We start from the raw sequence: 27018 nt of genomic DNA, 5'->3' as shown, positions 1-27018 counted from the left end.
ATATGTACAGAATGCTGGATGCTATCATAAATAGGAACTATAAGTGGTAGAGTTTCTGGATTTAGCCAGGAAAGGTATTGGTCCTATAATTTATTGGTTCAGAAACCTTCTGATTTATTGGTTTAGGAGTTCTAACAATTCAACGATAATCAAGTACAGTCATTAATGCAACACATAGTACAGTAGTATATAACAGCAGACTACTAGGAGAAAAAAGGCTCATGGAGATATTGCAAGCTCCTGTTAAAGACAGCAGGGGATTGATTCCAGTACCCAAGTCAAATTCCTCACTAGATGAAGAGATCGTTTTCAACAGCAGGGATCCAGTCCTCATCTGTGAATGAGTAAGGATGTTCAAAGAGTTTCCACCAGCCAGGATTATTAGATCAAATTATCTGACAATTATAAGTTGTCTTGTTTCACTTCTTCTTTGTAGTAAACTCTGTGTAGCACATTCAACTTTAATTCTTTTAATTCATAAGCAGATTTGTTTTGTTTTAAAAAACAACAGAACTGACATTTGTGTTTTGCTGTGTCCTCCATTTGAGAATTGGCACTTGATTAGCACATTTGGATAACTGGCGGCACAGTGGTGGAAAACTGGCAAAGGTATGAATGTGTGCATGTTTGTGTCTGTGTGTGTTCTATGATGGACTGGTGTCCCATCCATGGTGTACCCTGCCTTCCACCCGTTGCTTGCTGGGATAGACTCCGGTTCCCCCGTGACCCTAAATTGGATGAAGTTGTTAGAAAATGGGTGGATAGATTTGGCTAAGAGTAGGAGTGCATGCTGCTTTTCTCAGTGCAACACTACAGAACCCTAGTGAGCTGCTTTTGTGAGGATGGCCTGTTAAGCCTCAGGGTTTGCTGTGATGTGGAAACTCGAGGGTTGAACCCACCAGTCCTGCTGGCATTTTCCCACTTGAGCGCCACACCTCAGGGATTCATCCTGGTCACACAGCTGGTTAATAACACCAGGTTTGAAACAGCTGTCTCTGGATTGTTAGAGGATTATGTTCAACTCTCATTATGTTGTGTCTTGCAGAAAACACTTTGCACTTTTGTAAATCGTTGCCCTGCTGCATTAAGTTTATTTTTTAAATACTTAAATATTAGTTTTCATTTTATGATATTATTTTTTTTTATTTTGTTTACACTTTCTAGTATATACTTTTTCGTTCTAGGGGAAGAGGGATAAATTGCTAGCGTTTATAAATCTATTCCTTGTCTGAAAACGAGGGACACAGGAAATAATTTCTTCTCATGTAGTGGTTTTTCACTTTACACTGAAGCACTGATTCAAAAGATGCCAACTCATGTTGTTTATTAGAGACCCCCTAGATAACAAATGTGTGACTGAAGACTGCAGTGTGATTTAGTAATATAAGCCAGCTACTGTTATATATTTTAAGTCTTTTTCTTTGAGGGTTTCCTTAATCTATGTTGGGTAAAAGCAGGCTTAACTGCAGGGATAACTACATCTTTACTACTGGAAGTGTAAGGGATTTTCTTTACATTAAACAAAGTTCAGGATGAGAGAAACATTGTGGATTCTGCAGTGTGCCGCAGGGAAGCCACATGTTCTTTGGGTAATACCTTTGTTTTTGGCATAAAATTCCATTACAAAATAAAGTAGTCCCTGTTTGGGACAATTTAAGGATGCCACTTTCCTTGGTTGCTTTGCTGTTGCTCGTAGTAATACTTTTGCTGTTCCAACATGTTTAAGAAACATGCTGTGAATACAGCAGCGGTTTTGTATTTCTTTATTCATTGAGAAATGATAGCATGCTACAAGCTCTTCAGTGCATCTCATTAAAAGTTTAAAACAAAGCCTTTCCCTTTTCACTTTTATTTATGGCTCTCCGTTGAGTTTACCAAAACAGTGGCCTTTAGTTTATGTATCCGGAACAGGAGACTTCAGATGTTGCCCATCATGTTGCATATGAAAAATGAACACTGGTGTTCGGCAGAGTATAGAGGCTGTTTCTTTTTCTTTTGGGGAACAAATTTCCGAGAAGCTTAGTTATTAATGGAACTTGTTTTGGAGTGAAGCCCTATGGTCCAGAGAATGCTGGTCAAATGACAAGGCCCAGCCCTGAACAACTGTCACTGGGATTCTCCCTGTGGTGTCACACAAATGGCTGATTTGTGATCTTGTGCTGTTGTCAGTATAAGTTTCATCACTCTTCCAAATTACATTAGCTTTCCTGAAGGCACCTTAAATGCCTGCAGCTGGAACGATTGTTGATGGATTAGTGCTGTGCTCCTTGTGCTCTGTGAGGGATGTTACCATGAGCCAAGCTGACTAACAGCTTGTCTGATTTATTTTTGTTTTTTCATTTCTGCATGTCTTTCCAACCAGTTGTGAAACATCTAACCTGTTAGCGTGCATTGCAACTAGTCATTGTAGACGTTCAGTTTACATTCAGCAACTGCATAGGTAACAGCCTTTTTATGTTTTGTGTTTGGGTGCGTTTCAGTTGACGTTCATTAATGGCATTATAGTTTGAATGATTTAGTTTAGAAACTGTTCTGTAGTACTTTTACCTGTGATTTGCAGGAGGTGTGTTCAAACTAATCAATCCTGCATTGTTTTGCAAATGAATTTGGCCAAGCTGTGACCACCTACAGTAGTGACAAATATTACTTGCTGTAATCCTTTGTTGTGGTCATTCATGTTTTTCCCTCCTTGTTTCTTTGCTTTGGCTACATGTTGTGGCCTGCATTGGATACAAATCCTTGGGAGCTGGCCTACAGGCCTCCAAGGGGACTGCAGATGCAGACCAGTCGCAGGATCTATGCTATGCTGTCTGAGACCCCAAATCTTCAGGCTTACTGGCAATACCAAGGCTGAGGGGCCACAAGGCTGCTGTCGCATCATCCAGGTGGGGCTGCACATTGGTGGTGGTGGAGGGGACACCCCAGCTCTTAATGCTGTGCTTGCTGTTTTCTGTGGTTTTGTTGTTGTTTCATGCTACAGGTATACATCCTTTGCATCTTGACTGGATGCAAGTGTAAGTTGCTTTGGATAAAAGTGTCTGCCAAATGAATGTAATGTAATCTTTGCAAATCTTACCTCATGCTAGCTTTTATTTCTTGGACTAACAATGTTTAAAGCTGTATGGTAAAATGAGAGAATTAAAAAAATCAAGTAAAATAAAGTTTTTCTATTTTTTTCGTGTAATAATTTAGACCAGAACAAGTTACTCTCCTGTTTTGGTGAAACAGATACCATTGGATGTTTCCAATCCATTGGCTGATTGAAATTGTCAGTAGTTCGGTCAAATTCTAACTATTATGAAATGATAGATATAAAATAATAGTGTACACAGAATTTTAGTGTTTGGTGTTGACTTGCCTGACTGAGGAAATGACAGCTGTGGCAATGAGGTCAGGTTTGCCAAAACCCCACTTGCTTGTGAGGAATGAACCAGGGAGACTTCTGCAGTAGTGCAGATGAATGGTGAAATGGGCTGGCAGGAGAAGTTTAAGAAAAGATGTGCACAAAGGGGGTGATCAGCGGGCAAATGTTTATACTTAAAAGAGCAGAGGGTGAGATGGGCTTCTCCCAAACTTGTATTTAATGGTGTGAAAGATGGGATGAATTGGTTCTCCTGATAGCTACCTGTGATTTTCTTCTTAACCCCTAGGTTGAGATTTCATGATCCCTCCCTGGTATTACCTTGGGAAGTGATGGGGACAAATAACTGGTGTAAAAAAATCAATAAGTTCTGATTGTCTCTATTAAATATATTTTTTTTAAAGTAAGGATATTTGAAAAGGCATTATCCAGTATATAATGCTATTTGTTCTAGCAAATAAAAGTATTTTGCAATGGTTTTGAATTTGATTGGATTCCCCTTTTTAAAAAACATTTTTGCTCAGCTGCTCTATGCTTTTTTCTTGCTATAGTCAGTAATAGCCTTCACTGAAACACATTTTACTCTGAATCATAGGTCAAGGTACATTTTTCTTAGCAAGAAATTTCTGTCACTCCACAAAGGAGTCAAAAAATAAACCTGTGATAATATTTTGCCATATTGTGCCCAGAGAATATATCATAGCAAATCTCACATTTTATAGAAGATAAAGTAAAGTTAGGTCACTTTTGCTTTTCATAAACATATATATTTTTGTACTGAACTAACAATTAAAGTGCAATTTCATTTTTTTAAAGCAGACCAGGTGTCGTTTTAATTGGAAGACTTATCCATGAGCTTTTCTACTGAGTTAGTTTTCAAATCAAATTACTATCTCTACATTTTCAATATGGAGATATTACACACAATGTGGAAATCATATGTAGTGTCTTAACCTTAATTCTAAATTAAACTCTGTGTTAATAATGGTAGAAGTCATGGTATACGTTTGATGAATTTGCCAGTAGAAATATGGAGCAGTGGTTAGAGTTCTGGATTATAACTGATAGTCTGGATTATAACTTTGATTTGTCTGAATGCAGAAAATCAGACTTTGAGTGGAGCCCAAACTGAAGCCAGTGTGATATTGGGAGCCTTATTCCTTGGTACAGTAAATTGTCCAGTACTACCCTTTTAGCATAGAGGAGCCTAACATCATCCTGCAGACTGGTACTTTTCACCAAGGCAACTGCTTCCTCAGGTACTTGCAGAGATTGCACAGTTTTGAATCTGATCTATAGTCTTCATGTACATTAAGATCCTCCATGTTGCTTAATATTGATTTTTGATTTTCACTGCTTCTGGCATATCATTATTTTCACAGGCCTGTTATGTGGAGAGAAAAATCTGCTAGTACACTTTTTATAAATTTCTCTAAAACTTATAAAGTTTTAGATAAATGCAAGCACATTTGTGAAGTTATTTCCTTATTGATCCTAACTTAGTTTATTCAAATCTAGCAACATACTGAATGTGCTAAAAGCTTCACAACTAAACTGAGGCTCTGGCATTTTCGTCACACTTCACACTGAATATCAGAGCATTCAATAAATAAAAAAAACAATCTCCAGTCTCCTGGAAAATCATTCATGAAGATCTTTGTCATTTATCTCTTCAATGAGAATTTGGAATTGTTTGTAATTCAGGGCTCAAGTGCTAAGATGGCTATCATCAGAGCAGTTTTGAGAACATGCTCCAAATGAAGCTGTTCTGATACCAGCTGCGGCTGATGAATAATGCAAGGCAACAGAATTTCAGAAAGCTGTTCTTAACCTTACAAAGTCTGACTAGTCATTTATTGCTACATCTTGGGTCATATTTTTGCTGAATCAAGGGTAGAAATAATTATATTTTAATAACAGAAATAATTACATTTTAATATATTTATTGTACTGATATAAATCCACATAACATTAGATTTTTTCCATTTAACAGTCTTCCATTTTATTTTTGAGAAGTCAATGACTCCCTTAACCTCGGTCACAGATGAACAAAATGTGGAGAAACCATGGGAAAAAAAAATACTTGACTGCTTTTGGAAGGATTTCTGCTTGATTTTCTTCAATAGGAAGATGCTGTTTTCAAGGGGTTGCTGTGCATTGAACACCACCATGTGTTCTCATACCTGCACTACAGAGGAGAACGCTGATAGGAAATGATGAAGCACCTTTTCATTAAACTTTTTAACAATGGTGCGTTGATGGTGAAAGCTAAATGAAGGAGAGGGTGCCAGAACAACAATGAGTTTTGCCAGAAAATTCATCATTAAGCATTTGTTTGGTAATACATTAGTACAAATTAGACTTTCAGTCAGTCATTTAAAGAGCACAATAGCATTCCGATTCACTAAGTGGTGTTTGAGAATGTAACACAAATTTGACTATGCCTATGAATCACCCCAGACAAGTCTGGAACCCCAGACAACAAGTTGATGTCATTTTTGGATCAGACCAAAACTTTGAACTAAAGCAGGAGACGAAATCAGTCCGGATAAATTGGAAGAAAGTAATTGTAATATATAAAAATAGGGTCAGCTCTGGCTTATATAAGACTTTTAATTGTGCTAAGCTTGACTGACTATGCACAGTGCAGAGGCATTCTGCCATTTACCGGGACATGGTGACTGCACACAAAAGAGGACAGCCGGTTCTAGGGGAAAAACAAATGTTTGTTCTTTCAGTTTTTCTTCTCTTTCATCTGAAAAGAAGCAGACAACTGCTGTCACCATCCAATCTCTCAACCTGCAAAGCAGGTACAGGAGCGGTAGAAGGATTGTTTTCCTATGTGGAGATAAAAAAACAGCCATCAAGTATCATCTGTGTCTTGGAAATGTGTTTTTTCTTTTAAGAGACAATTCCAAAAATTATCTTTATTTTTAAATGAAAAAAAAAAAACAACGTTAAGCTTAATCCTCATATCAAAGCTATCCACAGCGTTGATCTTGGCACCTTGATGTTATGTGAACTGGAGCTTTTGGACAGTCTTTGAATGCTTTCTCTTTTTCTTGAACAAAACAGGTCAAACCTTTTGTTGACACCACTGCAGGACAGCATTGTGGGTATTATCGGTAATTTTGGGGAAAAAAAAGGAAAGGATTGGTTCCTGACCATTTTGCGCCTGGACAGGGGAAAATAAAAACTGAGAACATTTCCACTGTAATGCACCATTTCTGTCAGTTTACCTCATATCTGCTTGTACTCGCTGTACTTTTCTCCTCTTGTTTCACTTTTACTTTGCTGCTCTTTGAGCTCATTCCACAGTGGGAGCCAAAAGTTGTTTTTCCAGTTCTGTACTCATACAGAGCCATTACAGTCTACTGATGGATTTGAAGACACAGGAAAACGCCAGTCTGCTTCACTGGCAATCAGTTCTCACGGCTCCAGTTTTTCTCTGCTTTCTGTTCTCTGTCTGGGCTCGTTCGCCACAGCGACTTGCTTTGAACACCAACATATAAATATTGCAAATTTCATGCGATGATACAGAGTTTGAAATTCTGTATCCGAAATCTACACTATTTTTTTATTATTTAATGCTTAACGGCCCATTTCTCTGGAAATAGGATTAGCAGCTGTAAAATTGGGTCATGTGGAAGAAATAAACTCATGTGTGGGAGTGTGTTAGGGAATTAACCTTTGAGTTTCAAGATGTTTCTGTTTTACAAAAATATACCGAAATTAACTCAAAATATCAATCACAATGAAATAGTTCCCCAAACAGTTTGTGTCTACCTAACATGCAGTCTCTAGTGAAAAGCTTTTCTAGAAAAATGCTTTTCTAGATTTATTTTTTTCCCTGTCATGCCAGTATTTTCTTTCTGTGTCATATTCATATTAGAATTTTTTATTTAAGTGCAACGTATATGTGGGACAGTGGTTAATAATACTAATAGTTTACGCTTATCAGGACTTTTCAGGACTCTCCACTCAGGTAATGGGGACTCCCCTCCATCACTAATGTGCAACATCAACCCAGATGATTCCTCGGCAGCCATAGCGCGCCAGTACACTCACCACACATCAGCTATCAGTGAGGAGGAGAACAAAGTAATGAAGCCAATTCATGGATGGGGATTATTAGGAGGCCATGATTGGTAAAGGTCAATGGGAAATTTGGCCAGGACGCCAGGGTAACACCCCTACTCTTTTTGAAAAACGGTCAGATTTTAAATGACCACAGAGATTCTGGACCTCTGTTTTACATCTCATCTGAAGGACAGCTCCTTTTTACAGTATAGTGTCCCTGTCACTATACTGGGGCATTAGGAACTACACAGACTGCAGGATGAGCGCTCCCTACTGGCCCCTCTAATACAGCAGCAACAACCTTAGTTTTTTGCAGGAGGTATCCCATCCAGGTATTGACCAGGCTCACCACCTACTTAGCTTCAGTGGGCTGCCAGTTGTGAGTTGCAGGGCGAGATCACTGCTGGCATGGTATGGCATAATATTGCTGCCTTGCAGTACTGAGACCCTGGTTTCTGTTCTGGATCTCGGATGCTGTTTGTGTGGAGTTTGTATGTTCTCGTTGTGTTTGCATGTTGTAGGTTAACTGGTTTCTAGGAAAATTGGCTCTGGTGTGAGTGCATGTTTGTGTCTGTTTGCGTGTACCCTGCGATGGACTAGCATCCCATCTAAGGTGTATCCTGCCTTATGCCCATTGCTTATTGGAATAGGTTCTGGCTCCCTTATGACCCTGTGTTGGATTAAAGATTGGAAAATGGATGGATGAAACATTATACTGTCATTCAATGTAAAAACACTGCAGATCACATTTTTAGTGGGTACTAAATGCAATAATATGAACAGATGTAGTTTTGACACCTACAAGCTTACATAACGTATAATGAGACACATTTTGTTTTAAATAAGCTGTCAACTGTTTTTCAGAAATTCTTTAGAATGATCTTTTTTTTGAGCCAGTCTAGGATGTGAGATGGAAGCATCAACATCTTAACACCTAGAACTAGTGACAAGCTTACTTCTTCTTGCTTCTATATGTCATCTGTTATCAAAGTGCAGGAAGTGATTTGTTCTGGATTCTCAACAGGGCAGGTGCGATGATTAGAGCCGTGATTTCCATACTTTATCATGAATGTGTCTTCTGTCAGCGTCCTCCTGCTGCTTGTCTTGATATCAGCCAGGATGGTGCACATAAAGGAACCAGTACACTAACAGGTTCATTGACCTTCATCACTATTTTTGATCTTCTCCTTTTGTGGAAATAATTTGTTTTAGCAGAGTTATAGGGGCTGGGATACGTCTGAAACAAATTGCCCAGTCAGGTTGTTCAAGTGCTTACTCTGGGATTCTTCAGAGAGTAGATGGTTTTCTGAGATTAATTCTGCAATATTAGAATGTAAGAAGGGTTACAAGCTAGCGGAGGCCGTTTGGCCTACTTGGCTTACTGTATATTAGCCAACAGCCAGGATATCGGCTTAACCACATGGCTGGGTCCTTGTTCAACACTCCTACATCCCTGTAATAAAGAAATGCCTCCTCTTCTTTGTTATAAATTGAATTCCACCTAGCCTGTGTCTGTTCACTTTTTGAGATTTATTTGTATTCTTCCAAAGTCCACTGGTTTGACTTCTTTGTCTCTGCCTTTGAGGATTTTGAATACTTGGATTATCACATGGGTGAGATGGGTTGAATGGCATCCTCTCATTTATCATTGTTGCTATTGACATGATTTCCATAATCATTGTCCTGCTTTGGCCAATCTTAACAAATGTATTCACAGATGTACTGTGGTTGCATTTGATGTGGTATTTATGTAGCTAGTGATTTATCTTATTTAGTCATTAGCAGTTGGCTATATGCTATTGGTGTATCATACAGAATAAGGCTTTAGATTAAGTAGTAAGGCATAACAAGTGAAAATCACAATGATAAATGTCCCTTCATTCTGTCTCCTTTTTATCTTATTGCATTCAATATTTCCACCTTGCTGCCAAACACAAGGAAAGAATATTGCATTGTATAGTGCTGGGATTCAATATTTTTTTCATTTTCTTTTTAGTTTTGTAGATGACAGAAAAAAAATCTCTGAGGTTCTGCTTAAACATACACACTGTATGTACAATACTTTATGTTACCAAGGGTTCTCACTGCTACCTTTTCCCTGATGTATTATGGTGTATCATATCACTCTGCTTTCTCTCATTTTATCCCGTTTGTGTTTGTCAGAGGCTTTAGATATGGTATCTTGTAAAACAGGTTTGTGGCTGGGTTGAGGCTGTGGTTACAACTGTCTTGTGTTTACCCCCACACACAGAGATTCGTCTTTTCATCTAAACACATAAGACATTAAATGTAACAATAATAACAATTTTAGCTAGGAGTCATAGTGCCTTGAAGTCTGATTGACACTTGTAGCAGCAATCTGGTTATCTCTGTAGACCAGTAGGTGGCACTCTTCTCTCTCAATCAGAAAGTACAACTCCAGTCTGACAGAGGGCACTACACTATAGGCAGTGGCCTCTTTCAGATGAGCTATTAAATGGAGGTTCTGTGACAGTTTTGGACATAAAAATATCCTGCAGCCCTATGACCAGAGCTAAGTGTGGCACCTTTAGAGCATCAAAGTTTTTTTCCCCTGTGCCCCCAATCTCTCAAGTAAAATAGAAATTAAAACAAGTGGGACTTCTAAGCAAAATAAAGGATAAATGTATATGTATATATAATCTAGTAGTAATGAAAATAGTCCTCAATAGTTACCAGAAAGTCTCATTGAAATCATGGCATTTTTCAGAAAGATTTGATGCTATACCTATCATATGCAGGGCAGCACCTACCTGCAATGGAATGTGGCTAGAATCAAAGAACTAAATTCAGCATTGACTTTCATTACATCACATGCTGTTCCAGCCAGCAGTTATGCTTTGGGAATGTGAGAGACAGTGCAGCATATTAACATGAATTTCATAGAAATCTTACTTAAAGCTAAAGATTGATCACATTTTTATTTCCTTTCTCTTTTTTCTCCTTTTTTTTCCTAGAACATTGTGACCTATCTGGCATTTTAAAGGGAAAGACGATGCTTTCTTTGATGTCAGATCCCTGAAGAACCTGGAGATGTCCATAAGCTCACGCCTTTGCAGGTTGTACAGAGTAATTAAACAGTTTTACTAAATTGCTGCAATGTATTTTAACAGAAAGGACCAAGCCATCAAATAATTTATAGTTATGTATATGTTTATTAAATCCTAATCTTCTTGCAAATTTAGTTTACTTCAAAGCTATTTCTAGCTTAATGAGGTTAGAAATAAGCCACATATACACTGCATGGAAAATGAAATTTTCTATGCTCTTGGGTTTGTGATATGTTGCTTAATACTGCTGTAGCACAGTAAGCATATAAAATAACAAAAGACCAATTTCTCAGAAAGAAGTGACCAATACTTTAGTGTTTCCTGAGAGCTGAAATTAATCTTCCAGACATTTATGGGGTCAGTAGTGGAAATTTAGTTTGTAATCATTCAGAATAAGAAAACAGGGTTTTTTTTACACTGTGGGAGGAGTTTGGAACTCATTTCCATTTTGTTGGTGCTGACTTGAGAGTTTTTAAAGAATGGCTTGGTGGAAATCCAACAACTTCATGTGCAAGATGGGAATAATGCTCTCCTCTCATCTGTGGCATTTCGTGTGTTTTAGAATAGTGCTGATTGTGGTGTCTACGTTTTCTTTGCAGAGTGTGAACCATGGGAAATGTAGAAAGCCAGAATGGGGACCACGGTTTTTATGGTAATGACCAGGGTCACTTGTCTCGCAAGCACATGTCCAGATCCCTTCGGATCTCCAGCAAGCAGGCCAGACGCTCCAGGCATGCATCTTCGGGAAAAGTAGAGCACAGGAATTCTGAAACCAGTACCCGGTCAAGCAGCACCCCCAGCATCCCACAATCCCTTGCAGACAGTGGCCTTGAGCCCTTCAATGAAACCAGTATTTTAGGAGATCTTGGTAGCCCTATCTGGGTTGACAGTGTTGCCATGAATCTAAGGCCAGCTTCTTTTCACAATGAGTCATTAGTAGATCCCACTGTGGAAACGGTGCTGACAGCAGCTTCTGTTCCTAGCATGCAAGAATCTCAGAAGAGCAGACTGTTTCAGGGGGAGGCCACTTACATACAAAGGGTGAACGATGGACCAAGGGGAAATGAGAGTTTTAACTTTAAGAAAAAAAGGTCTAAATCTGCTGATATGTGGCGTGAAGACAGCTTGGAATTTTCCCTTTCGGACATCAGTCAGGATCACTTAACCAGCACAGAGGAGATCATTGACGCATCGGATGAAAAGGACTACAATGACTGTGAACAGCTCCAAGCCAGCCCCCAGGGTATGGAGTCACTGGACCCCAACAACAGGGCCAGCTCTCTGGATGAGCTGTGCGGTCAAAAGAGCCACAGTGCGAGAGACTCTCGGAACGTGTTTGGAAAGTATTGCCACAACAAGGGGTCGCGGGAGGCTGGCACATGCATAGAGGTGACTGCTGAAAAGACGCTTTTGTCTTCTGAAGATGACGGTACCTCATATGGGGCCTACACCCTCCCCTGCAGAAGGTCCCACTGCCTGTCAGAGGGCGTGGCCATTCTGCCAGCTGCACACCCAGCCAGCATGCAAGGCAGGAGAGCGCAGACTACACAGGTAAAATAAATATATTTTTTTCACTGCATTATCTTAAAAGGCCTGCATTGTTCTGTCTTAAGTAATTTTGATTTTTTTTTAATTGTTAGCGAAGTAAGAGCACGACATTCTTACATGCCTTCTCTCTTTCATCCTTTGGAAAACTAGATAGAGGGTAGTATTTATATAAGCTTTTGAACCTTAGCCTTGGGCCAGCTGTGCATGCTACAGGAGGAAGTAACTTGAAATGTTCCATGAGTATTCAAATTACTCAGTAGTAACAGTCAGTTTCGATGAACCTCGAGCCATATTTTCCTCACTAATCATCAGAAAAAACTGTGGTTCTCCATAGCTTACCTTGGTGACTGCCACTGTTGGTGCACTTTGCCTTACTCATCTTCACACACTTTAAGCAACACACTTGTGAAATATGTTCTGTACAAGCTATAAACATCAAATAAATATATCCAAATTTTCCGATCATCTGGATACAATAAAACTTCTCCCCCAGAAAACTTTTCACCCTAAGACCTGTGATGTGGAAAATCAACACTTATGTTGATGAATACTTATGTTCCGTTCAGTCATACTGCTGATAAAACTCTTGATGATAGTTACAGTAGGTTGTCAGTGCAGTTTTTTCTAAAGTTACTGGTCAGTTGTGTAAAAGGAGTTTTTAAGAAAGCCATGTCTTAACCTCTTGACCCTGATTCGCAGATATGCTCTTACAAAGTCAGGATATTTACAAATATCACATAGAACACATGCCATAGAGATAGAAAAACTGAAAAATAAGCACATGAACTCACCTGGAAGAGTCTGGTTAGGGGAGAGCAGGTCACATATCTTTATTTAAGTCTTTATTTATTTTAAGTTTAATTATGGGATCTTATCAGGAGTAACCACTTGAAAAGGGGTCCTCCGATACAGAAAATGGTTTGAGAACCTGCTTAAGATGATTGTGCGTGAGCTCAGGCTTTTGTCTGAGCACAAGCAGCGACTACCCACCAATACACACACCTAAGAGATACAATATCTCATATTCAAACCACAGAAACTTGGGTTGCAAAACGGCCTGTGTGAAGGTGATAGGGACCTTATGAAGGAACATTTGCTCTTTCTTCCTGACAACCGTTCCGCTGCAGCAGTGTTCTGGAGTCAATTGGAAAATGGATTTGTCTTCACAACCCCTTCCAGCCCTTGGCTTATCATATATAAGATCACACACCTGACCTGCAGCTTTATGACTCACATTCTGTATAAGAAATAATGTATGTTATGCTGGTGTGATGTCAATCTCTTTAAAGACCTTCATAAATGTAACGGTTCTTTAAAAGTGTCGATATAGCAAAGTTTTTAGATGCTTTAAATTATTCTGAATTCATTATTTATGATAAGCATTTTCCCTGTGTGCACCGAGAAAATATTTTCCTTATTTAAATAATTTGGTCATATAACTTTCATGTAGTGAATTTTTCTAAATAATACTATTTTAATTGTACAGTTTGACACCTTTGTATTTAACATTACACCTTGTTTTTTTTACCAATATTTATTGGTTTCTAGAATTCACAAACCTACAGATTCTTTGAATTGGATTGTCATTTGTTATAATGCAGAGTTTTATGGTATTTCTCTTGAGCTGAAGGCTGGAAGGCAATGGGCTTAGTCATTAATTGTAAATCTGTAAGAGCGAGAGGAAAACACATCTTGACATGGGCAAGGAGAAGGAAAGGCTGCTACTCATGTGTGAAACAAAGTGCTGAGTCACTTTTGTGCTTGATGGAGATGTCATGGAGGAGTCCTTCCATATTAGTATATAAATAGAATTAAATCATACTGTTAACTGCAGCATGAGCAACAAAATATTAAAACTGATGCTTTTTCTGCCTCTGTATAATCTTGTATTTGACAAATTTCACAAAGGTTTAAGTTTTTGTCCACCGATTTGTAAAATTGAGAAAAAGTGATCCGAGACCCTATAAACTGAAAGTCACAGAACGATGCAGCCCCAGCCCTGAGATGTGAAATTGTTTTTGTGCTCATTTTGTGCTCATAGGATGTTACAACAGGGGAAGGAAGTGAATATGCAGATAGTGGGATTGATGGAGTAACAGCCAGTGCAGATCACAAGTCCAGGCGCTCCAAGGCCATGTCGGCCTCCTTCTCCGTGTGCTCGGCGGTGGGCAGCAGCATGTTCGCGGGGAGCGACAGCGGCAGCAGCGGGGCAGGCGAGGGCGTCCACGGGGTGTACGAGAACTTCCGCCGGGAGCTGGAGATGAGCTCCTCTAAGACCGAGAGCCTGGAGGAGGCCGGGTCGGCGGTGAGCGACGAGCGGAGCAGCGGCACCCTGAGCTCCCCCTGCCAGTCCGATGCCCTGCTGAGCGCCGCGCAGGGCACCGTGCGCAAGGCCGGCGTGCTGGCGGTCAAGAACTTCCTGGTGCACAAGAAGAACAAGAAGGTGGAGCCCGCTGCTCGTCGCAAGTGGAAGCACTATTGGGTGTCCCTCAAAGGTGAACTGCCGCCCTCCTCCCTTCCCGTCAGCTTTCCTTGGGTTTTGTTCCCGTTCAGGTCTGTTGTCACCCCACCATTGAGGGAAAAGGGGAAATGGGGAAACACTTGGTTTATTCCACTCAAACAGACACCAGTTTCCATGGTAGGAGCATGATGCGGGAATGCCAGGAGCATAAAATGACAATTAATCAGGTGTTTTTGGTGGGATTGACTCCTCTCAAGCTCTTCTCTCAAGTGTTTGACAAAGTAATCATTTCATAAGGCTGCATAGGATAAGCCAGGGCAGAGCTTACCTTAGGGGTACCTTAGGGGACAAACGACAAGCAATCATAAGAGCTGTACCTGAGCTGTGCTAAAAGCTTAAATGCTTAAATCAGTTAAAGAATAGTAATGGAAACAGAGGTAACTAAGTTTAAGCATTCCCAGCTTTCTCTGATGCAAGAATTCAAAATCTGGGAAGGTGTTTGACCGAGTCAACCTAGTGCACTTCTCAAGGGTAATGAGTGAAACACAGACCTATGGAGATAAGTGGAAATTAAAAGGTTTTAAAAAATAGAAGGCATGTCTCACAGTGTGGAAGCAGATTCCATAGAACTCATTAGGCCTTTACGTTTATCAGTATGCTACAAAAATTCAAAAGAACTAGATGGACGCACTGACCTCTTCTTTTTACCCCTTCTTATTCAAAGAGTAGCAGCCCTTCTTAAAAGACCAAACTAAAGCAAATCACTCTCAACCGCACACCCAAAAGTTCATCAGTTCCCCTGATACAGACACGTCTGTACTGAAATGTCAGTTGTCGCAAAATGAAAAACTAAATGTGTGAGGGGAGGGTGAGTGAGTGAAGTGTACGTTGTCTTATAGTATTGATTTCCCCTCCCATCTTTATTCTTCTCGTTTTGCATATTGTTAGTGAATTTTGGCATTCTTTTTGAGAAATAAATCTGACTCTTCAAATGCTACTTCTAAAAATTCACTAAGCAACAAAGTCAGTTTGTCAATTTAGTTAACTTAATTGTTGCATGTTGAGACTATATTTGTGATGTTATTTTAATCGTTTTATATCTCTTACAGATTTAGCGCTGTTGTAGAGTATCCAGCAACGCAAGAGCAATATGTTTCAAAGTATAGCTTTTGTTTCAAGCTATATTAATCACTTTCATAGAAGATCTGTTTTCCACATCCACCCTCAGACTCATTCAATGTGCAAATAAATTTAGTAATCTTTAGTAATTAATACCTTTGTGCACTACATCTGTTCTGCAATGTATAAATGCTCCTCACTTACCAGAGGCATCTGGTAGCAGTGATTTGCATCAGCTGTGATTTGCATAAAGATGTGTCTTTGTGATTATGTTAGACTGAAGTGAAGACCGGTCACTCTTTGTTGTGAAAGGATTATCTCACAATCGACACCCAACGAGAAATCAATCCGTTGCTATAATTACACCCTGTTTTAGAACAAGGTGATACTTATGGGGAAAATTAAAATGTACTGTACTGTCTTTTCACATCTGCCTTCACAGAGACTAAATTTCCAGTTCTACCTTATTTTACTTTAATTCAGTTTTAAATGGATTTATAGGCCTTTTGAGAAGTGTTAAGGGACCACCTGGTTAACTTTGTTTCTCATTTGGTGTTACTCTTTGCTATGGAAAAAGCATGTTGTATTAGTATTTTCCTATCAGAATGTTTTTCCAATCCCCTACTATGTTAATATGGAGCACTGTGCTTTAGAAGGTGCCATCCTTCATATGAAATATTGAATGAAGGTCCACCTGCTTTATCCTACCCACGAAATCTGGACTTCTGCAACATTTCCATTTGATTCAGTTGGTGAAGCATTTTCTCGCTTTTCCTCCTGTTCTGTATTGTTTTCTGGGGATGTTGGTGTGTAATGGCTGCTGTGTAGCAGCCAGATGGGTGCTGCATGTCAGTGGTAGACAAATAAATGGGTCCCCTTCTCTATGCGAAGTGCTTTAAGATCCATTGGGATATTTTCCATTTGTGTGCATCGGTGTCTTCTCTGCTCTTTCTCATGCCCTTCTTTTGTCTGAATTATAAGACTCAGAGCAAGGCTGACTTCCAGAGACTTTGAAAGCTCTACTGAAAACTGACTATGGAGTTAATGTGGATTAACGTGTACCCTTACAAAATACCATTCTACACAGAACTCAGTATGTCACATACTTTTATTAAATAAATTAATAAGATTTATCACTTCTAATCAATGATATACAAGTACTGTATCACTGTAACTATGACATATTTGCCTTTCCAGTTATTATACAGTGTGTCTACTTGGTGACCCATTGCTAGACCAAGACATTTATCAAAGACCCGATGGGTGAGGTTCAAGGCTAGTGTGGTTCCCCTTGCGTGGTGCACAGTGGCTGCTTGTACTGTTCTCCCTTGTAACACTGTCTTGCTTTTGTTCCCTAGGGTGCACACTGTTCTTTTATGAGACTGATGGCCGTTCTGTGATTGAGTACAACAGTATCCCAAAGCATGCAGTGTGGGTGGAAAACAGCATTGTACAGGCTGTTCCTGAGCATCCAAAGAAGGACTTTGTCTTCTGTCTCAGCAATTCTCTGGGGGATGCTTTCTTATTTCAGGTTTGGAAGTCTTTTAGCATCTGAACTTTGGTCTTCAGTACAATATGTAAAATAATGAACAGTGGCCAATTTTGCTTAGGTTTTTTTGAAGAAGAATTTCTTATGTAATTACATCTTTAATTGAATTTTTCTGAGTCAGCAGCATGATTGCAGCATGATGTAAAGAGATTTTGGAAATATACAACCTTTAGCTGTGTATTCTTTTTCTATCTTCTTTATAAACAAGAGAGGTTTTGGAGAGTCTTTGATGTGAAAGTTTTTTTTAAAGATGGAAATCAGTTAAAGTGTATTTTTCAGGAAATACCCTGAGACATTAGTTCTGTATTCTGCATTTATTTCACACATCTGTAAATGATGAAAGCTAACACTGCCAATGTGCAATCACCTTATGTTTTGTGCCCTTACCTTTCAAGTGCTCGATAGTATGACATTCACTACTGTTTGGATCAGTTTGTTGTGGCAGCTTCAAAATCTTAGCTTTTGGATTCGGCTGCAGCAGCATCTTTTGGCTAAGGGAGCGAGTTGGCTGTAACACAGCTCCCTTGAGTCTTTCACTCAGTCCAGGGACCAGTTTGTGTCTTGTATTATTGAGGAACTGTATATTTAATGCAGAATGATTGTGTTGTGCTGTTTCTAAAATGATACACTTTTAGAATCAAGACGTACTGTAACACACAGCTCTTGTGTAGCACCAATTTGACAATTGTGGGCGACACACAGTGTAGGTGTTGACCCAGTTTTGAAAATGCTAGACCTTGAGTCACATTTGTGTCCCCCCTGCTCCAGACTTCCAGCCAGACAGAGCTGGAGAACTGGATAACAGCCATCCACTCCACCTGTGCCACTGCAGTGGCCCGGCAGCACCACCGGGAGGACACCGTCAGGCTGCTGCGGTCGGAGATCAAAAAGCTGGAGCAGAAGATCGACATGGACGAGAAGATGAAGAAGATGGGCGAGATGCAGTTGTCCTCGGTCACGGACACCAAGAAGAGAAAGACCATTCTGGAGCAGGTGAACTGACCGCTCAACCCCTGAGCCAGAGCTCTTACTGCTGTGGGCAGAGGTGTGCTTGAAATGGCACAAGCCAAAACAATGAAGATATTTAATCTGCGGGCATTTATTTCTGTAGGAATTTAGTTTTACAGCTGTGCAAAAAGGCTTCATGGTACAACAAGGTTGCTGAATAAATGGGGGTTTGTGAGTGACTAGCCCCAAGTCTCAAATAGATTTGAAATTTCAGCAGCTGCCTTCACTTTAGAGGTAGGTGCCGAAGATTCAAATTTCTAATTTCTCAGTCGCTATCTTGCCAATAAGAAACATGGAAATTTAAGTTTTAAAAGCAGTATCACAGAGTCAGATTTAAAGCTTTAAAGCTTCAAAGCTTCAAAGCGCAACATTGTAGATCAAAGGGTGAAAATGTTTCTGTGCCTTTCCTAAATCTGCTTATAGTGCACTCTTAACATTTTTGGTGTTTTCTCATTTTTGTTTTTAAACATTTATAGGTTGTCCAGCTGGATTCACAATTACAGAATAGTTTGGTTTGGTTCAAATGACTAATTTGCCTCTAATCTCAAAGTCCTTCCTTTTTTTAGAGGTAAAGTTAGTTTAAAATCAATCCTCACGACTACAGACTTTTTCTGTGGGTGAAGAGCATAAAACAATTAACTCATTAAGGGAATTCAGAAGTCAAAATAAGGTGATGTTTAAAATTAATTCACGTTTGATTTAGAAATGAAAAATATCCTGTCATAAAGCTTACTAATTTGACTAAATTTTACAAATATTTTAATATTTCATACAAACTTCCTTATGATTCTTCCTACCTTCTTGCTATCAGTAAGGATGTTGTAGACCTGCTTCTGTGTCTTCAGCTGGCCAGTGGTATGTGGAAAACTGTTCACTGTGTTAATTACAGTTTCCCTTGTTGAAAAATTGGTATCTTAAAATAGAATTTCATGTTATAAACTCACTGAAACAACTATTTTATGTCCTTCACCAAAACAGAACTGTTTCTGGTAAATATGAGACAATATTAATACTTAAAGGGGAACTGCAAGGCTATTTTTAAATTTGGGGGTTAGAAAACATGGGCATTGATAAATGCATTTCAAACCACAATGTAAGAAAATGTACACAGTAAACTGTAAAACCTCCAGTTTACACGAGAACATAGACAAAATTTCCTGGCATGTGCAGTGCCGTATTCTGCGATTCAAAACAAGGCAACAAAACTTCCGGTGAGGCGGCTCTATTACATTGTAAGCAAGTAGGCTTGTGAATACATCTCTTTTAATCTAATAGAAATTGCTCTCAACTTCTGGACAATTTTGCCTACAAATACAACTTCCTTGTTAACTCTGCAAACGGATCACATTGGAACATTTCTGCAGTGAAATGTCTGCTGCACAACCTGTACTTACTCACTCATACATCAGATTACATTAGTCATTACAGTAACTAGTGAGCAGGAAGGGCCGCTTCACATCACAATTCGTGGTAAATCTCACTCTTGCCCGTAGCGAGACCAGTACTTTATCAAAGGTCATGACTTTGTGCTTAATTTGGAATTTTGTAAAATGTTACGATACCGTTAGTAAATGTTTTTTGTTAGCGGTAAAATCACAGGTTTAGTTACCGGTAGGAGAAGTTGAGACTGAAGTTCCCCTGTAATACTGTCTTCAGGTTAGTGGTGTTGTAAAAAAATGTATCAAATCTATCTTGAGACAATTAAATAGACAGAGATCTTTTGAGGAGCTCCTCTTTAGTAGGATGCTCTGCAGTCTGCACTGAAATAAGCGTACAACATGCTCTCTTCAAAGCAGTTCTCAAGTAGCTTTATTCTTTTTTTCTTAATAGATCTTTTTGTGGGAGCAAAACCTAGAACAGTTTCAGATGGATCTGTTTCGGTTTCGGTGTTACCTGTCAAGCCTTCAGGGAGGGGAGCTGCCCAACCCAAAAAGGCTCCTCGCTTTCGCCAGCCGGCCCACCAAACTTGCCATGGGACGCCTCGGTATCTTCTCGGTCTCATCCTTCCATGCCTTGGTAAGTGCAAATACCCCACTAAGTGCATACTTGAGCTCCTTTTTCCAGGTCACCTGACCTTTTGGGGTCCTTATCTCTCGTTCGATTCAGGCAGCTCTGTGGGTACAGTAAGTTCAGAAATTATTAGGTGATATGGTTAGCAGCCATATGTATTTGTAGTTTATGATGAACCAACAAAATTAATAACTCATTATTTTGCTTTTTTCTCACAAGGTCAGAAAACTTTTAGTGAAGTGGCTGGAAAAACTAACTGCACTGAAGTACATTGTGCTGTAATTAAGCTACTCAAGTAGCTTTATTCCCTTTTTTAATCAACTTGAATCAAATTAAAACAAAATCGATTTCATCCATCCAGATCATACATTGCTTGAAATCAGAACATGTAGTGTTGTTGAAGTAAATCCAAAGGTAACAAATACAAACACTCTGCGAAATAAAATTGTAATGAAATGTGTTGGATGAATTTTTAAAAGAGGAAAAAAAAAATTCACATTATAAGATGAAAAGCTAAACAATATTTGTCATTTGTTAACAATTCCATGATTACAGAATAAGTTTCATGGTATGGGCAGGTTTTCACCCTATAACCTTAAAACCCCATAAATAAAAAAACAGTTAAACTAACTGACAGTGATTAAATTTAACAGCAACATATCACACACTGATGCATTCTTTCAGTGAGCTGTGACATTTACATGCCCCTTGCGAACTGCCTTGTTTATTAACTTTACATTGTTAATATAGGCTACAGTAGCTTAATTGTTACTGGGCTCAGTTTCTAATTTTAGTTATTTTAATTTCTTCAAATAAAGCAGAACTATTCTGTTCACACATTACACCCATGTGCCATTTGGATCACTTTACTTTATTGCTGTGATACTTGATGGAGGCATTATTAAGTGTCAGTAGCCATACATTTCCCTGGTAATCCACATGCTTGTGTGTGGATATTGCGGTAATTAAATTAATTTATCATGGATTTTTTTCTAGGATGTTTTATTTTCTTTATAGGCTTTCTTTCTTTTTTGGTCGTTAAAAGAAACATGCAATAGCCTGGTGAAGAACAAAAGATGCCACAATAACCTAAGACTTGAAAGATTAAAATTGCAGTTGGTATTTACAAAAGTAAAAGATGGCACCTGGCATTCTCAAGAAAAGAATTGCGTCCTTGAATTGACAAAGCAAGATTTACTTCCTCTCTTTCAATTATGTTGCAACCCCAAATCAGATTTCTGCTGTTTGTGTCAGTTTTGTAAATGCAATAGATACTTACGGGTATAGAAGTCCTCTAGTTATTTTTTTTTATCTTGGCCTTAGAATGGTTTATTTAAAATCATTTTTTTTTATTTTAGGTAATAAATTCCATAACAGCATTTTTAGAATAACAGCAGATACTCATATTCCCAAACTGAAATGGAAGCCTGTTTGAATTCAACAGCTTTCTAGCCTTTAAAGTGAATAATTTAGGTCCTTCTCATTGTAAAGAGCATTTGCTTCAGAAGGCTAGTATAGCAATTGATTTTCACTTGAAATTTTGTTGGCTTAAAAAAAGTGCATCATAATTTATCTCATGGAACAGTAGAATTATTTAATCAATTGTGTTGTTGTTTTCCTGCTCTTACTCAAGCTACTGCACATCTGTCACTACAAACCCAGGTGGGTGTTGTAAGGTTTGATGTGACTACACAAAGGAGATGACACTACACTTGTTTCAAGTGGATCAGCTTCCGCTCTTATTCAGAAATTTCCCCAGGGCAGCTCTCCAACCTACAGACAATAATGAAAAGAATTAACTAAAGTTTCAGAATGTGAGGGCAATTAGTAACATTTACAATGGTTCTATTTTTAGTCTTAATTGGATAAGAAGTAAATAATTAACTATTTAACATTGTATTTTGAGAGAAATACAGGAGGTGTATCCCACCACTCATCCCCTCCTAAAATATAGCCTAAACTTTACAACAGTATGAATGGGCCTATAGTGGATAGTGGGGGTGCTGCAGCTTAACTTCCAGAATCAGTCAACAGGAAATAAAAGGAGAGAGAAGTTCCTTGACACAGCTGTGCAAGCACTTAAATGAAAAGTAATCTTCAAGTTGCACTTTACAGTTCCATTTATGGTAGAGAATTATTTCAGAGAAGAGGCTAAGTCATTGACCAACAGGATCTCCAAGAGAAAGGCTCATCTTTGAGCTTTTCATCTTCCATTCCCCTTCATTTGTAGAACAATGCTATTCTTCGGTGCACAGCTTATATTTCAGAAGCTGGAGCAGTTACTGTTCCAGTCATGAAAATCGACTACAGTCCTGCAGGTACCAGCAAATGACTGTTTCTTTCTGTTTCATGTAGTATACATTATGCATAAGAGGAAAAAAACAACAACACAGAAGGGGTTTTCTTTGTATGGCTTATTCTAGAAATGCCACATTTCATTAACATCCTTGTGGACAGCCAGCTCAAGAAATATAATCTTAATGGGTTCTACTAAACAGACTCTGAGATATTGGACCTCTGTTGCTTGTTGTAAAGAAGCACAATGCAAATAGGAACGGTTAAAGAAAGCCTTCCGAAATCATTCCAAAACACTTTTTCTTTTCCTGTTGCAGCTCAGCCACAAATTAAGTATACAATGACTGGTTCAGTGTTTGTCCTGGTGTGGCAGCACAAAAAGATGTTGTTCCACCCAAATCTGTCTGCTCCTCTGTGCGTTTCTGTCCACGAGGATCTGTAGTATTACATCTGTTGTGCGTGGCTCTGTAGTAGAGCCCCTGTTGCTGATGGGTGTTTAACTGTCATAGGTGGCAGCACGCACTGAAAGCGGGGTGAGACGCAGGACACAGGCGATGTCTCGGTCAGCCAGCAAGCGCAAGAGCAGGTTCTCCTCTCTCTGGGGGCTGGACACTACCTCAAAGAAGAAGACAAAAGGACGACCCAGCATCAATCAGGTTTGAATTCTTGCGCGGTCTCCCAAAATGGTACTCTTCCCTGTGGAGCCTGAAGTAAAAAAAATATCAGAAGCTACACAAGGAAGGGTTGGGTAGTTTTCATTGGAGGCCCCCATTGAGAAAAGAGCTGGGTCATTGCTAGGAGTAGCCTTGGTGGGGCTCGAAAATCTATTAAATATTCTAGAACAGTAATGTTTATATTTATTGTTTTCATCTCTTATTTAACAAGTTAAGTCACTTTGAAAGAAATTCTTATTTCCAATGGTGACCAGGCCAAGAAATGCTTGTTGCTGTAGTAGGACCCCCTTTTTACCTCATAAAAGCTTCTTTAAACTGTTTGACTAGGTGTTCCCAATTTAAACTGACAAATGAAAATGGTGTTTAGAAAGCGCTGACATCCCTTTTAATGTGCGAGTGTCTTGGAAGGGGGGGAGGTGGAGCACTGTGGAAAATGTCAATCCCTTAGTCAAACAGTATAGCCATGTGGGTGCTCACTCCATAGCATCCTTGAATGAATGTCTTAGTGAAATTCCTGTCCCATAAGTAACTTGTGTTTCCAGGTGTTTACCGATGGTGTGGAGTCAGTGAAGACATCCCTGGACGGCATGTTTGAAGACGCAGCAAGCGAAAGCGTGGTAACCATCTGTTATTTACCATTTGAATCATTTTGAATTGTTTGAAATCCTGGGGAAGAAGCGGAACAGGACACTAGCTGATGTTTAGGTTTAAGAATTCAGAAAATCTGGGGATACAGTTTGGTTTACTAAAATCAGATTTTACTGGGTGTTGCAAAGCCATGCAAAACATTATATTCAGAAGAAAACAATTTAAAAATATATAATGAAAAACAAATCCAAATTGAGGCCTTATTTCTTGTTTATCCTTTCATCTTATGTGTGTATATCATTTTAGAAAATATAATATTCTGTTGCATTTGCTCCTGTACGAATAGGGTTGTTTATACGGTTCTCTTCCTGATGGGCTGCACTGATTCCTGTGTCCTTCTGCAATTTGAGCAAAATCGGTTAGAAACAATTTCTGTTTGGAAATGTCTCGGTGGTTTATTTCAGCCGTACCAAATTTCCAGGGCATATCGAATATATTAAAAACGGACAGATACACATAACATACTAAATGATTCTGAATTGATTAAAAAAAAATGGTTACAAAGACATTTTCAGAACTGACACAATAAAAAAAATGCTGAGTTTGTACTAAAAGTTAGCATCATATGTTGGCTTGTGATACCAATATTTCCATTGCTGTGAAATATTTTGATCTACCGCTGCCTTAGTGAACATAAAGCATTGGACTCCAGATGGCACCAGAATTGCTCCTCCATTGTCTCACATCCTGTGTGGTTTCCAGGGACAACTGTCACATTTTCATCTTCCGGGTTTTTTTTTTGGTGCAAATACACTCGCTCAGTTCTCAAAAGCAAGTAACACACAAGAAAACAGCATTGTATTGTTTCTTCTGGTGATTGCCTCCTTAAATGTGTGACTTTAGGCCTTAGCCATCTTAACCATAAACTGCTAGTGATTTAATCATTTAAATAGTTTAAATTACACTGAATGGCCCCAAGGCTGAGGTAAAAAAACGCACTCGCATGTACTTAATTAGAAGCCATTTAATTGCCTCCTTGAAAAAATAAGGTTCAACTCCTAAATCAAAAAATAGAAAATATGCTTTGCCATTGTTACTAAACCATTATCACCAAATGGGCTAGATGGACAGAGAGATCTTCTTTCCTTTTTTACCATTCTTATGTACTGATAGGGTTATTATCCCAGCTAAAAATTCACAATTAAATGTAGTCTTCTCACAAAAAATGGAGCACAGCTCAGCAAATCGACAAACTAAGGAAACAGACCACAACATAGGAGAGAGCATAACAGGTAGAAACTAAGGTAAGAATGACACAAGTCAAATTTCTAAAGAAGGCTACTTTTTTTCTTTTTTCAATCCCATGGCTATGTTTTCACCACTGAGGGTAAGAGGATGTCACTATGTGACTTTTTTTGACCAAAGATCAGTTTAAGGCCAGACAGGATGAACCAGGGATTTTGCTTTGTGTTTACACTAAGCTGACCTGGAGCCATGCTAAAAGCGGCCAATGTAAACAGGAGGCACCACATGAGTCTTGTTTCTGTTTACAATTGTGAGGCCTAGCTGACAAAAAGACCTTGACTTCCTGGTTTTAGAATTATCTGGGTCTGTGAGGAAGACTGATGGTGAAAAGGGTCAGATAATTGGAAGCTGTCAGTGTCTGGGTTTGTGCTGTTTGTTCTAGGTGGTGTTCTTATCATCAAAGGACACAGGTGATCTAAGAGACCTGATAGATGACCAGTAGACTAAACAGATAATGAGAAGGTGAAAGGCAGTAACCTTCTGCTTTTAATGGTCTGACATTGATTTGCGATAAGCAAATAACCAAATAATAGACTTACTACACTAGTGAATGGGTGTGCAGGGTCATACGGTCACTCCCTTCTTCAACAATTGAGCACAGAAAAGCAAGAGGGAATAAAAGAAAAAAGACATAGATAGTTTTGGTCTAATGTAATCACAATTTATCAGCCTGAATCAGTGCACTTAATTGACATTTAGTTTCTTTGTGAATATAGCACAAGATGTAAAAGTAGCCAAGTTTAATAATATTAGATAATATTAGATAAGATAAGATCACTTTATTAGCCTTATACAGTTTCTTGCATTAGGAATTTGTCCTAATTTTTTCGCATACCCCAGCTCGCTCTCCATGAGACACACAGACACACAGACAGAGAGAAGCTTGGGGTCAGAGCGCAGGATCAGCCATTGTAGAGCGCCCCTGGAGCAGTTGGGGTTAAGGGCCTTGGTCAGGGGCCCAACGGAGTAGCATTCCTCTGCCAGCCAAGGGTTTTGAGCAGGCAGCCTTCTAGCCACAGGCGCAGGTCCTTAGCCACAGGTGCCACCGCTTTGTGGCCCTATATTATATAGCCATAATATATGACTTAAGAGGTGCAATAACAAGATAAAGTGGTATGCCTCACAGAATTACTCTTTTTGCAGAAGGAAAGTGAGGGGTCTTTGAAAAGCCTCCCCCAGCGCAATGCAGACAATGAAATTTGGGTCCCTGACTACCTCACTCCTTCCTGGGTCTGCCTCCCCAACGACAAGCCGGTACTAACAATAATCCAGCCCGAGGATTCCACACTTGACATTCTTGAAAAGGTTTGCAAGGTATGGATTACCTGACATTATTCATCTTTGTAAGCTTGTATAACTTTTCTATGTTAACAGTGCATTTTACAATACAGAATGGATTTCTTGTATTTCATTGTCCTTCAATAAATGATCAGTAAACTATTAACAACCTATTGAGCAAGATGGGGCCGATAGCCTTTCTATAGTCCTTTTGAGATTAAAGTGTTCACATTTAAAACTAATATGTTAACCACACAATTAGGAAGTACACTTATAAAAGAAAATCTAAGTACTGCATTTTTTATGATTTAGATTGGTTAAATATAAAACCCAAGGATTGCATACAGCTGGTATGAGATTTCGTCATTACGTGTTACGGGACATTATGAAACCAGTGCAACAGAAATTTCTCTGCAGAATGAAAATATGTGGACCATATGTGGAATGATTTTGTGCTTACGCTGTATTTTTACACTTTATTTTTTTTAAATTTGTGTTTTTACAGCATATGTCTTAACAGGAATCTATCTATCTAACAGGAACACCAGACTGTGATAGAATTGGGGCCATGTTCACAAACTATGAACTAGAAGGCTCTGTTTTCACAGGCATTGCAATATTGAAATATAATTTTTATACCATAGCAAGTACAACATGTGCCCCCTGGTGGACAT

General features: G+C 39.0%; 1 protein-coding gene across 5 annotated transcripts in view; it reads left to right on the top strand.

The window, feature by feature from the left end:
* The window catches only part of tiam1a (TIAM Rac1 associated GEF 1a), a 123607-nt gene that overhangs the window by 56265 nt on the left and 40324 nt on the right, over window positions 1-27018 (top strand). For 4 of the 5 annotated variants that reach the window (XM_088639602.1, XM_088639603.1, XM_088639604.1 and 1 more), the window contains 9 exons: window positions 10417-10518; window positions 11109-12060; window positions 14099-14552; window positions 16996-17168; window positions 17955-18179; window positions 20025-20210; window positions 23009-23155; window positions 23716-23790; window positions 26210-26380. In XM_088639602.1, coding sequence (XP_088495728.1) covers window positions 11119-12060; window positions 14099-14552; window positions 16996-17168; window positions 17955-18179; window positions 20025-20210; window positions 23009-23155; window positions 23716-23790; window positions 26210-26380 — 2373 coding nt within the window. In that variant the 5' untranslated portion in view covers window positions 10417-10518; window positions 11109-11118. The remainder of the gene's footprint in view (window positions 1-10416; window positions 10519-11108; window positions 12061-14098; window positions 14553-16995; window positions 17169-17954; window positions 18180-20024; window positions 20211-23008; window positions 23156-23715; window positions 23791-26209; window positions 26381-27018) is intronic. The other variant, XM_088639605.1, reaches the window with a different exon arrangement.

This window comes from Lepisosteus platostomus, chromosome 7, assembly GCF_059453375.1.
Source record: "Lepisosteus platostomus isolate fLepPlt1 chromosome 7, fLepPlt1.hap1, whole genome shotgun sequence".
Classification (NCBI taxonomy): domain Eukaryota; kingdom Metazoa; phylum Chordata; class Actinopteri; order Semionotiformes; family Lepisosteidae; genus Lepisosteus; species Lepisosteus platostomus.
The sequence above is the reverse complement of the archived record's forward strand: the minus strand, read 5'-3'. Positions and strand labels throughout refer to the sequence as shown.